The 11,807-nt window shown below is 52.7% G+C and overlaps 1 protein-coding gene across 3 annotated transcripts; it reads left to right on the forward strand.

Annotated features, from left to right (window-relative positions):
• The first annotated feature begins 297 nt into the window (after positions 1-297).
• On the forward strand, positions 298-10,537 carry TREML2 (triggering receptor expressed on myeloid cells like 2). Of its 3 annotated transcripts, none has more exons than XM_053602875.1 (5): positions 298-438; positions 1,565-1,885; positions 5,644-6,040; positions 8,044-8,150; positions 8,414-10,051. In XM_053602875.1, the coding sequence occupies exons 1-5, from the start codon at positions 387-389 to the stop codon at positions 8,506-8,508; spliced, it is 972 nt and encodes a 323-aa protein (XP_053458850.1). In that variant the 5' UTR covers positions 298-386; the 3' UTR covers positions 8,509-10,051. The 3 variants fall into 3 exon arrangements, 2 of the variants coding, with proteins under 2 accessions (XP_053458850.1, XP_053458849.1); XR_008382520.1 differs by lacking the exon at positions 298-438 and adding an exon at positions 10,417-10,537 and having other exon boundaries at positions 467-1,885; positions 8,414-8,558; XM_053602874.1 differs by lacking the exon at positions 298-438 and having other exon boundaries at positions 467-1,885; positions 8,414-10,054.
• The last annotated feature ends 1,270 nt before the right edge of the window (positions 10,538-11,807 follow it).

The following is an 11,807-nucleotide window of genomic DNA, read 5'->3' on the forward strand; positions in this document are numbered from 1 at the left end:
CTGCATCCCCTGCCTCGGATTAGCAGACCATCCTATAGGAACCAGTTTCAGAGGAGGCTGGGGAGGGCAGGGAGGCCCCTGACTCTGGGAGCCCTCCGGGGGCTGGGGGCCCCAGACTGGGTGGAGCAGCCACACCTGCCCGAAGTGCTGAGGAAAAGGGCGGAAACGGCTGCCAGCACCACCCTCATGATAGGCTCTCTGGGCCCCCTGCGGTCTGCTGGGGGCAGTGGGTCCCACACTGCGTCACTTCCCTAAATGGGTAACTTCACTTTTAAAACCTCAGGACCTACCCTGGCACACCCAGGTGGCCTGCCCTGTGTCAGCTTGGGCCCTACCCTTGGGTCCCAGGGTGGCTGGGCCTGTGACTGTCCCAGCCCGAGGGAGCCATGGCCCCTGCAATCCTGCTGCTGCTGATGTGCCTGCAGGGCTGTGTCTCAGGTGACAGGGAAGGGGGCTGACTTGGGGGAGGGAATGGTTGCAGGAGCTCTGGGCCTTTTTCTGTACCCTTCTTCCCTGCTTTCCTTGCCCCATTATTTTGTCTGATGTTTTGTGGGTTGGGGAGGAGAAGAAATGGAGGCTGACTTAGCAGCTCTTTACCAGAGGCCAGGTGAAGGTTCAGTCCTAATACCTGGCCCCAGGTAATGCTAATCTAGGGTCCTTCAAGCTGAGATAAAGCTCTGGACCCTCTCTGCTTTGGCCCCTTTACCTCAGGCCCTCAAAGCAAGGACACTCAATTTCCTCACACAAATAGCCTTAGCTTGGCCTCTGTCGGGAAAGCCCTGTTTGGTTCTGAGAGGAGTTATTGCATTATTGCATTATGAACTCACCACATCCTGTACCTTCCCCTGTCCCTGAAGAGACCAATCCCTGAAGGCTTTTTCCCCACAGCTATTATTGCTCCTTGAGGGGGCCTCGAATGTAGGCAAGCTTAATGTATGGGTTTTATGTAACTAGAATATTTTAAAATTAAATACCACCTGAAGTGAACTAAGGCAGCTTGCTATTTCAAAGATGACTACAGTGGAGTTATTTGTGAAAGAAGGAACTCATTTCTTTTTTCAAAAAAAAAAAAATGAATTTTTTTTTTTAATCTACCTACATTGTTTGGCCTCTGAAATTTCAGAACTTAGAACATGTGTTTGTGTCTGTGCATCTGTCTTGTTGAAGACAGGACGTGGGATGAGCTTATCAGTCAGTCTCCCTTCAAACTACCATGAAGAATGGGCCCGTGTCTGCCACAGCTCCCGTAAGGGCTGAGTTTCCTTTATTAGACTGGGGACTCCCTCAGGGATATGCTTGTCTCCTCCATCAGACTGAAAGCTCCCTGAGAGAGGAGTCTGTGTCTGCCCCATAATACTGAATGCTAGCTATTTGCAGGGCCTGTGTATGTCTCTGTTAGTCTGGGGGTGCTCCCCGAGGGCAGGGTGGTTCCCCCTCAGACTCTGGGTTCCATTACAGCAGGGCAACGTCCACCTCCTCTCCCTTCACTACAGTCTCCACCTTTCAAGATGCCTTCTTTCATCCTCTCTCTCCAGACCTTGCAAAACAAGTCGTGTCTCCCCAGGTCCCCCCGCAGAGAACATATACAAAAAAGTGAGGCTTCTAGAAGGGCAGACTCTGTCTGTGCAGTGCTCCTACAAGGGCTACAAAAACCGTGTGGAGGACAAGGTTTGGTGCAAAATCAGGCAGAAGAAATGTGATCCTGGGTTCACCCGAGTCTGGGTGAAGGGGCCCCGCTACTTGCTTCAGGACAATGCCCAGGCCAAGGTGGTCAACATCACCATGGTGGCCCTGAAGCGCCAGGACTCGGGCAAATACTGGTGCATGCGCAGCACCTCCGGAACCCTCTACCCTTTGATGGGCATCCTGCTGGAAGTGTCTCCAGGTGAGCAGGCCTGCCAGGGCATTTGGGTGGGTGGGGTGTCCTCCCTGCCCTGCCCTGCTCTCCACTGACAGCAGATATGAGAAGAAAAAGAAACCGTCCTTGGCCATGTTCCACCAGGGGGGTTTCAGAGTGCCTTTACAGACCTCTTCATGGCATCACTGTCACCCTTTCACAGACGAAGGAAAGGAGGCCTGAAAGCTTTATGTGGCACTGATCTTGTCCAGGGTCACAGAACTAGCAGGTGGCTGAGTTGAGGTCTAAACTCAGGACTGCCTGTGCTTTGTTTTATTCAGACATTGGCTCAACACATATTTGTTGCGCCCTTATCACGTGCCAGGCGCTATTTTAGGCTCTGGATACAGAGGTGAGCAAACCCAGACACAGTCCTGCCCTCTGGGAGATGACAGGCAATACCACATCATCCAGATAAAGAATTGCAGATAACCATAAATGCTGTTAAGAAAGTAAGACAGAGCGATGAACCAGAAAGTAACACAGTGACGGGGTGGGTACTGCAGAACCGAGGACAAGGGAACGCCTCCCTGAGCAGATGGCATCAAGCAGAACCCCGAATGGTGAGAGTTCGCTAGCTGTGTTGAAATCTGGGTTCATTGAAGGGCATTCTGTGAGGACATCTGCACACACAAAGGCCCCAAAGTGAGGAGCTTGGTGTGTCTGAGGAGGGCTGTGAGGTGGCTCTATGTGGAGAGTGGGGCAGTGACCAATGAGGCTGGAGGGTCATCAGTAGCCCTGAGGCCCATGACATGGAGTTTGGGTTTGATTTTAAGTACAAGAAGAAACTATTGGCATGCTTAGAGGGGCGAGATGTGGCTTGTCTGTAAAATATAGTTGCTGCTGGTGGAAAGTATGAGCTTGGGCAGAGAGACAGTTGTGAGCATCTGGATGGAAATAACAGTGGCTTGGAGTAGGAAGTGGGCACTAGAGATGGAGAGAAGTGAATGGGCTCACATGTGTGTTTCTCAGACTTTCTGCCCACCACGTATGTTTTCAAGGTAGGACAGGATTTTCTCCAGTGAGAAAGGATAAGGAGGGAGGATAACTGCAAGGTTTCCTCGTTGATCGGCAGGTGGATGATTGTACCATTCAGTGAGTAGGGCAATCTGTAACAGGAGCTAATTTAGAGGGGAAAAAAGCAATAGCTCTATTTTGTCATGGAGAGTTTAAGATGCCTCCTAGAACCCCAAGTGGAGAAATTAAGTAAGCAGTCGATATATCTGCCTGGAGCTTACGTGGGAGGTCAGAGGGGAGATACATACTTGAGTGTCTCCTCAAAGGTAGTGTTTCACATCAAGGGGATTAGGGTAATCTATGAAGACAGAAAGCAGACTGTAGTTTCTCAGGCTGGGGAAGAAAAAGGGGACACAGGGGTGATAGATAAATAGCCAGGGGCTTCTTTTCAAGGTGATGAAAGTGTTGTAAAATCGACTGGTGATGGTTGCACAACTTTGTGAATATGATAAAGAAAATTGAACTTAATACTTTAAATGGGTGTGTTATAGGGAATGTGAATTATATCCCAATAAAGCTGTTTTAAAAATCAAGAGGCTATTTAGAAGCTCTTGATTGCAGACACAGTGGCTCATGCCTGCAATCCAAGCACTCTGGGAGGCTGAGGCAGGTGGATAGCTTGAGCTCACGTGCTTGAGACCAGCCTGAGCAAAAGTGAGACCCCATCTCTACTAAAAATAGAAAAAACTTGAGCCCATGAGTTGGAGGTTGCTGTGAGCTATGACACCACAGCACTCTACCTAGGGTCACAGCTTGAGACTCTGTCTCAAAAAAAAAAAAAAAAAAAAAAGGCGGCACCTGTGGCTCAGTAAGTAGGGCACCGGCCCCATATACCGAGGATGGTGGGTTCGAACCCATCCCCGGCCAAACTGCAATAAAAAAATAGCCAGGCTTTATGGCGGGCACCTGTAGTCCCAGCTACTCAGGAGGCTGAGGCAAGAGAATCACCTAAGCCCAAGAGCTGAAGGTTGCTGTGAGCTGTGACGGCACGGCACTTTACCAAGGATGACAAAGTGAGACTGTCTCTAAAAAGAAAGAAAGAAAGAAAAATAAAAACAAAAATGAAAAAAATCAAGAGGATACAGAAGCTTTTCCTTGAGTGTAGAAAAAGGAGGAGACCGAGAACCAAGTGGTGAGGTCCTTCCACGTTTATAAGATAGGAAAGAGAGTCAGCAAAGGATCCTGAAAAAAGGAGCCAATTATTATGAAACTTACTATCTACCTTGTTCCCCTAACTCAATTGTATCCTCATTTTCTGTTTGGTCTGATTAGGGAAAATACTATCTCTAAAAAGTGAAGCCAAATCTCATTCTTCCCCACTCCAGTTCTGATTTAGACCCTGGGAAGGAGTTGAAATTGATTCATTGAAGCCTTAACTTGTAGGGATACAAACACGAAATGGTTTTATTTTTTCTCATCATTTCCCCCAATCACACTATGTCAAGTTCTCATTTTCCACTTCTTAAGGACAATTTGTGGAGATTCCAACTTAGCAGACCTTTTCAGTTGTTAGGAAATAAAAAGCCACCAGCCCAATTATGAACTCTGATCTTCCAGCAATATATGGGGTTCCCCTGCCCCTGAAGACCAGGTTTTATGGCCCACGGCACCTGAAGTGGGAAAGAGGGGTTGCCTGCTGCTTAGCTCCCACTCTTTCGTCTTGGGAGGTGAGGAAAGTGGGGTCCTCTCGTCACCCTCTTTGGGGGCCTCCCCCTCCCACACACCTTGGTGTGTTGATGCAGGAATGCGGGAGAGGGAAATGGTTGCGTGACTTACTTGACCGTTGCATGAGTCCTCTCTGTTGAATGTAGGTCCTTTTTTCCCAGCCCTTTGAGATCCTCTCTGAGGTGAGTGTGCAGATGTTCTCCAAGGCATTGATATGTGGGTTCTCTGTAGGATTTTGGGGGGGTTCACTACCGAATATGATGATGTGGGTGCTCTGGCTCCAGGTCTGTCTCTGTCTCACTCCCCTTCACCCCCAATGCTGCTTTTTCTGGATACCCTTGCCTAGAAAAATGGGTGATCTCTGGCCCTCAGGAAAGTATCCTTTCCATGCACCCTAGGAGGATGCAGTATCCTGTAGCGGCCTCTCTCCAATTTTCCTGTTTCTTCTCAGAGCCAACACTCCCTGCTATGTGGTGCCTCACAACTCCTACAACTCCCCCCTTGTCTACCATCCAAACTCCAGGATTCTTCTAGAAAATGGGATGACAAAGGCTGGGTTGATGGATGAGGGTTGTAGGGCCACTTTAGATAGCCTTTAGAGATCCTGCAAAGAAGGTGTCTGCCTCTAAACCGTTTGCAGCTATTTTTAGAATTTGGGGCCCTCAATGGTTCATAGTTCTCCTCTCTGGACCCTAATTGCCAATTATGGAGCAGCTGGAAAGTCCCTGTTTGGCATCATTTTATAGAGTTCTCTTGGGCCCACAAGAATGTTGAGAGTATGGAAAACGACAAGAGAAGGGGATGGGGAGAGGGTGGCATGCCATGAGAGGCTAAAGAAATGGCAAAAGTCTTTTCCTCTTTACTATGCCCACTTCCTCCTTCCCAATGTCACCTTCAGGACACTGGTCACCAGGCAGAGTAGAATCCTAGGCCCAAGGTCAGGGAGAAGAGAGGAGGACAGGCCCCCATCCTGGCGTGCAGATCACTGTGCGGCCTGCCAAGATCTGCTGTAAGCACTGAGGCCCCCACGTCAGTCTAACATCCCTCCTTCTCTCATTCTTCAGCCCCCACAACTGAGAGGAACACTCCTCTCACACTTCTGGCTGACATCTTCAAGAGTGGAATTGTCACAACAGGCCAAGCCCTTCCTTCAGGCCCTGATGTGCCTTTCACCACTAGCAGGATGGTGTTCAGCCCTGGAATCCTCACCTTGGCCAGGCTCTTACCTTCTTCCAGACCCACCTCTATGACAGGCTACAGCTTCACTGGTACCAGCAGGACCACCACAGGGCCCAGGAGCACCACAGTGGCCCAGACAGTGACTGCGTCTCTGAACAATGCCAGAGCCTCCTCTGTGGGCCCAGAATCTGTTTCCACCAACTCTGGACAGCACAGCACCAGATTGCCAGTGACAGGAAGGTGCCACACCAGCCGATCTCTCAACAAATTTCCCTCCCTCAGGTACCTGGGGACTGGGGGTTGAATGACATTCTACCAGGCGTGGTACAGTTTTTGGTGTCTGAATGGAATTCCAGTGCAAATCTTATTGTAGCAGCCCATATAGCCTATGGCTAGGAGGAGTGAGAGTTATAAGAAACACCTGTATAGCTCAGTAATGTAACACCCTGGTGATAAGGGCACGGGGAGGGATTTGGCTCTCCTAACAAACATGAGAGCTCGCGAGATGAGAGCATCAGTGATTGGCAGTCTCTACACCTGTGGTGTTAAGCGCTATGGGAGTGTGTGTATAAGAAGCTGGAGGAGAAGGCAGTCAGGAGCACACGTTCCGTCACTGACCCACTCACTCTGACTCTGTTGCTTCTCCTGCCCGCAGAGCACCTGCACAGTGTCTCTCTCTACGAAAGTCTGCTAAGGTGTATTTTTCTTACTAAGACTGCTTTACCTCCTCCAATACTTTCTTTCTCTCTCTGTCCCTTCTGCTAAAGCAAATAGCCCTCAGGCACCTAAGAGCAATTGTTTCCGAGTAAGGTAGCCTAGCGGTCTGCATCCAGCCTCTAGATAAGCCGGGGCCGGAGATCTGGCCAGTCCTGGCCCCGACAAGTGGCACCCCAGATGGGACCCGACACCTTATACTATGTAACTGACCACCTTCAGCTCCCCGATGCCTGTTGTGAATGGAAGATGGGAAACTGGAAGTCACATACAGGATAGTAGTGGGATGTGGGTAGTGGGTGGGGGTCAGGAGGTGAGGCCTGGGGGAGGAGGGTCAGTGGGGTGAGGGTTGGATGGATAAGAGTCAGGAGGATGAGAATCAGGGGGATGAGAATCAGAGGGGATGAGGGTCAGGGGGATGGGAATCAGGGGGATGAGAATCAGGGGGATGAGGGTCAGGGGGATGGGAATCAGGGGGGTGAGGGAAAGAGGGATGAGGGTCGGGGACAAGCATGGGGGGATGAGGGTAAGTGTAAAAAGAATCATGGAATGAGAGTCAGGGGGGATGAATGATAGGAGATGAAGATCAAGAGGATGAAGGTTGGGAGATCAGGGTCAGGAGGATGAGGGTTGGGAGATGAGGGTTGGGGGGATGAAAGTCGGGGGAATGAGGGTCAGGAAGATCAGGGTCAGGGTCTGCTCCCCTGCAGAGGCTGTTGATGGAAAAGAGAGGGTGGAAACAGGACATAAGTGGCTCAGGGAGTAGGAAGTGGGAAATAAAGATACATATAATTGGGTTCCACTAATGAATTCATCTTTGAGACAAGGATTTGCATCGTATTTGGAACCCTGCAAAGAGTGAGGGGGAGTGGGATAGGGAAGCAAAGGCAGCCAACAAGGAGTCCTTAGACAACCAGCTACCGCTAGGTGCAGAAAGAGCCTCATCCCACCGGGCAAACTGGGGTCCAGTGACAAACACTGCGCAGGGCGCGGGAGCAGGTGCATATATACCACTCCTACTGGTCGTTGGTAGGGAGCTGACTCCCGGGTGTGACTTAGAGGACTCTAGGGACAACAGAAAGTCCTCACCCCCTCTCCAAAAATGGGCATGCCGACAACCCTACACCCAGAAATGATTCCAGCGAGGGGGTAGGGGATGCAGGTGGGGCACCTACAGCATCTGCCACAGAGGCCATAGTGGGGAAGAGGCATCCTCAGACACCTGAAGGAGAGCAAGAAGCTTGATCTCTTCAGTCACGTGTGAGCATCTGTTAGAATTCTTGTCCTCAGCAATGAGCAGATTTGGGGACATAGGGAGGAGAGGCACCAAGCTGGGAGATGCGCCCCTCAGCCTGGGGACATCGCCTCTGCAGTCTAGGTGCCTCACTTCCTCACCGTGAAGCCGGGTCCCCAGCAAGTGAGGCTGCCTGCCCTGGAGGCAAGTGCCATCAGGGCTTCTGCTGCTGGAGTCATCCCCTGGCCTGACCCCTCTCATGTGGCATGCAGAAAAACACGGGTCTGGGTGGGGGCCCTTCGTATTCAACTCCTGCTGCTCTGTCCCTTCTCTGCAGGCACCAGGATTTTTATCCCACTGTGCTCGTGGTGGTGCTGACCTTCCTCCTGGTGCCCGTGATGTTGATCATGGTCTATGGGTTTTGGAAGAAGAGACACATGGGAAGTGAGTAGAGCCCCCCTCTCAGCCTCCTGAGGTCAGAGCTTTGGGTAACAGTACTAAGGACTGTGACACTGAGTTCTCAGAAGGGTGTCCCTCAGCCCGTGTCCACTCAAGAGGACTGGTGGGCACCTGGAAAGGGGGGAGGGTGGCCGGAAGATAGCCCAGCATAACCCTAAGGTGGTGACCTGGCAGAAACCAAAGAGAGACTGGAGCCTGGGGCACTGTGAGCAGGGGACGGACCTTCCTCACCTCTCCATTCCTTGTAGGCTACAGCATGTGCAGTGATCCTGCTAGACCCTGGAAGGACCTACCCAGAAGACCAGAGCCCCCGTGGAAGCCTGCTTGGTCTGAGACCACTTAACTACGGGTGGGGGAGCTTCTCCAGAGGGGCCCCAGGAGGCCAGAGGAAAGGTGAAGACCTGGGCCCATCCGGGTTGGAGGGGCTAGAGGACTGTGCAGTGCGGCCTCACTCAGGCCCTCTCAGAGCCAGAGGCTGCACTCCACTCATGTCAGCGGCCTGCAGGAACCTAGGGAGGGAGCCGGAGCAGAGGGCAGCAGGCAGGAAGTCCCAAGGAAAGAGTTCAAGAGGTTTCTTCTTAGAACTGCAGGCCCCAGAGCCCTGGTGGATGGCAGAGGAGCCCTGGGATTGTTGTTTATAGGCAGAGACCCTCAGCTTCTGCTGCCCCAGACCTCTTACTGTCAAGCTGAGGGTGGGGATGCAGCGAGTGCTGCCCTCTCCACAGCCGGGACCCCTGTCCCAGCTTTCCGCTACTCCCCTCAGCTTCCCGTGTGCCTAGGGAAGAAAGAGTTGGGGCTTAGGAGCTCTGGAGGCAGGCAATGTCCTGCAGGAGAAGGAACAGTGGCTAAGTGCTGGGGCCCAACAGAGGGGTCAGCAGTAGGGGAGTCCAGAGCTGTCCAAGGCTCCCCCATCCAGCAAGTGTCCTCTGAGGGGCTTTTGGATGAACCCTGCCCTGAGGGTGGCTGCTTGTCCCTCCTGTCCTATGAGCCTGCAGAGCCCACACTCTCTTGCTGCCTCCTGCTGGCTGGCCCTTCCCAGAAGAGCTGCGACCAGACAGATAAGAGCCCCTGGGCTGCGGGCCGTCCTCTTCCGTGGGGTACAGAGGCCGAATTCGAGGCTCTCTCCTCCAGCTCCTACACCTGGGTTCCAGGTCTGAGCTCTTGGAGGGGACTGAGGGCCCAGTGGCCTCCAGCCAAATCCACACCCTGGAGTGACTGAGGCCCTGGCACTGCACGGAGGGCCCTCACCCCACGACATTGCTGGGAAGGCCATGGCTCAGAGAAAGAGCAGATCACCCTCCCTCCAGCTGCCCAGGAACTCACTGTCCCCTGGAGAGAGAAGACCCGTGTGACACCTTGAAACTGAGTGTGGCCTGGAGGATGGGCCCAGGCAGGGGACAGGAAGAAGGGAGTCCAACTAGCCTCTGGCTGGGACTCCAATGGCCTGAGGAGTCATCCACCTGCCCCACTAACTCATGGTTCAGACTTGACCTCTTACTGCCCAGAACACTGGCCCAGTGTCCAGCAGCAAAGGCTGGGGAATGCAGCCCGGATCCCTCCCCCAGAGAGGAGAGTCCATCAGCCTGGAGAGGCTGGAATAGCACCTGGGGATAAACGTGACATCCACTCTCTCAGGCCTGAGGCAGGACCTTGATATGGGAGAGAAAACATCACAACAGGAGAGTGACACAGCCAGGGCCCTGGTGATCAGCCAGTGGGCCACTCATAGGATGGATGAGGGGAAGGAAAGGGGTAGAAAGTGACTAGGGACAGAAGGAAGAGGGACCCTCTTCCCTATTACCAGAAGAGGGCAGTAGAGCGAAGACTCAGTTGAGGAATGAACACACTAGTCCCAGAAAACACACACACACACACACACACACACACACACACACACACACACACACACACGCTCGCACAAACATCTGTCTCTGGCCAGCAAACAACCTGCTAAGTAAACTGTCCTCCTTATCATAAGACTGCAGCTGCCACCCGGGTGTGTAATTAGGAAGGGGCTTAACTCTCCCAGGGGAAAACAGCTTCCCAGGGGCTCCCCTCGGTGTGTGACCACTGCCGGCCCTGCCTCTCCTGAGACAAACGGGGGAGGAGCACTTGGGAGGAGCCAGGGACAGGACAAGGATGCCACTCTGTCGCTATGTAACCCTCAGTAACTCACTAACCTTGTCTGGGCATCATGGTTCCTCTCTTGTGAAAGGGGACAATAATTCCCACTTCTCAATATTGTTTTCAGGGTAGAACAAAATTACATGAACGTTGTACAGCTAAGTGGAGCCTCCCCATTGCTGTTGCTTAAGTTCTCCCCAGTACTATGCTGGCCTTCACGCCACATGTAAGACCTCGGGATCCTATGTCTTTGTTGTCCTCTCTCTCCCCACATTTTTTCACTACATGGATGTTGGGCAGCCCCTTTGGTAACATTCTTTTGTGAGAAGGGAGGGTACGGGGTAGGCTTATGTCGGTGTGACTTTGGCAAGTCACTGTCCCTCTCTGATCCTGTTTACCCATCTGGAAAAGAAAGAGGAGATGAGCTCTGAAGCCCCTTCTGCGTCACTTCCTAGCTAAGGGCCCGTGCGGAATAGTCACATGCACACAACTGAGCATGGAGTGAGGCGGGCAGGCGGGGAAGAAAGGGAGCCAGCCCTGGCCTCAGTCTGCTCACAGCCTCTGAGGGGAGGGAGACGTGGCGTGACTGGGTACACCCCAGACATTGGCAGGGGTCAGATGCCACAATGCAGGAGAGTCCTTCAGAGGTGGGGCACTGGGGATCCTGTAAGCTCTGACCAGCCAGGTGGGCTTCAAGGAGGAGGCAGGGCTCTATCTGAGGACGGAAACATGGGCTGGTGTCAGGTGGTGACATCCCTGAGGTAGGTTCCGGGAACACAAGTGCAGAAACTGCACTGACCTTGGCAGCTGGGAGCCAAGGGGAGGCACTACTTGGAGGCACTACTGAAAAGATCTATGAGGAACAGAGGGGATGTGATCAGGTGGACCCAAGTGGAGGCCATTTGCTGTGTCCTCCCCCTGTGTGCTCAGATGAGGGGTTCCTGGAACTGGGCAAATCAGCACCAGTTGCTCACCCAGCAGCCGGCTCCCATGTGAACTCCATGGTGTCGAGGAATTGTAGACTCCATGCCCCAGCTCCTCCGGGACACTTTCCTGAAACCCTGGCCTCTCATTTCCTCCTTCCTGTCTCACCTTTCTTCTAGTGGCAGGGAGGTGCCCGGCAGGGGAGGTGTCAGCGGGCTGCTCACTTTAGTGGATGAGGCAACAGACCTTCTTGGGCAACAGGCTGTAGAGACGGAACACACATGAAAAGAGAACAAATAAAGTAAACGCAGCACCCCACTGGATGGACGCACCGCTCTGCGGAGCCCCACAAGCAGCATTAGGTTTACAGTTCTCCTAAATGGCTGCAAAACGTGTTTTCACCCTGGATTGGACTGAATGGGCGGATGCTACATGGGGCTGCCAGCTCCTCATTCAGGGCTGATCAGTTTCCTGCCCTGGCACCTCCTCTGCCTGCCTCTTTGGGGCTCCCTCAGCTGCAGAGAACCACCTTGCCAAGGGCAGAGCTCTGCCCAGGATACCCCACCTCTCCCGACTGATTGACAAGGGGTAGGT

Source organism: Nycticebus coucang, chromosome 9 (assembly GCF_027406575.1).
Source record: "Nycticebus coucang isolate mNycCou1 chromosome 9, mNycCou1.pri, whole genome shotgun sequence".
Classification (NCBI taxonomy): Eukaryota; Metazoa; Chordata; class Mammalia; order Primates; family Lorisidae; genus Nycticebus; species Nycticebus coucang.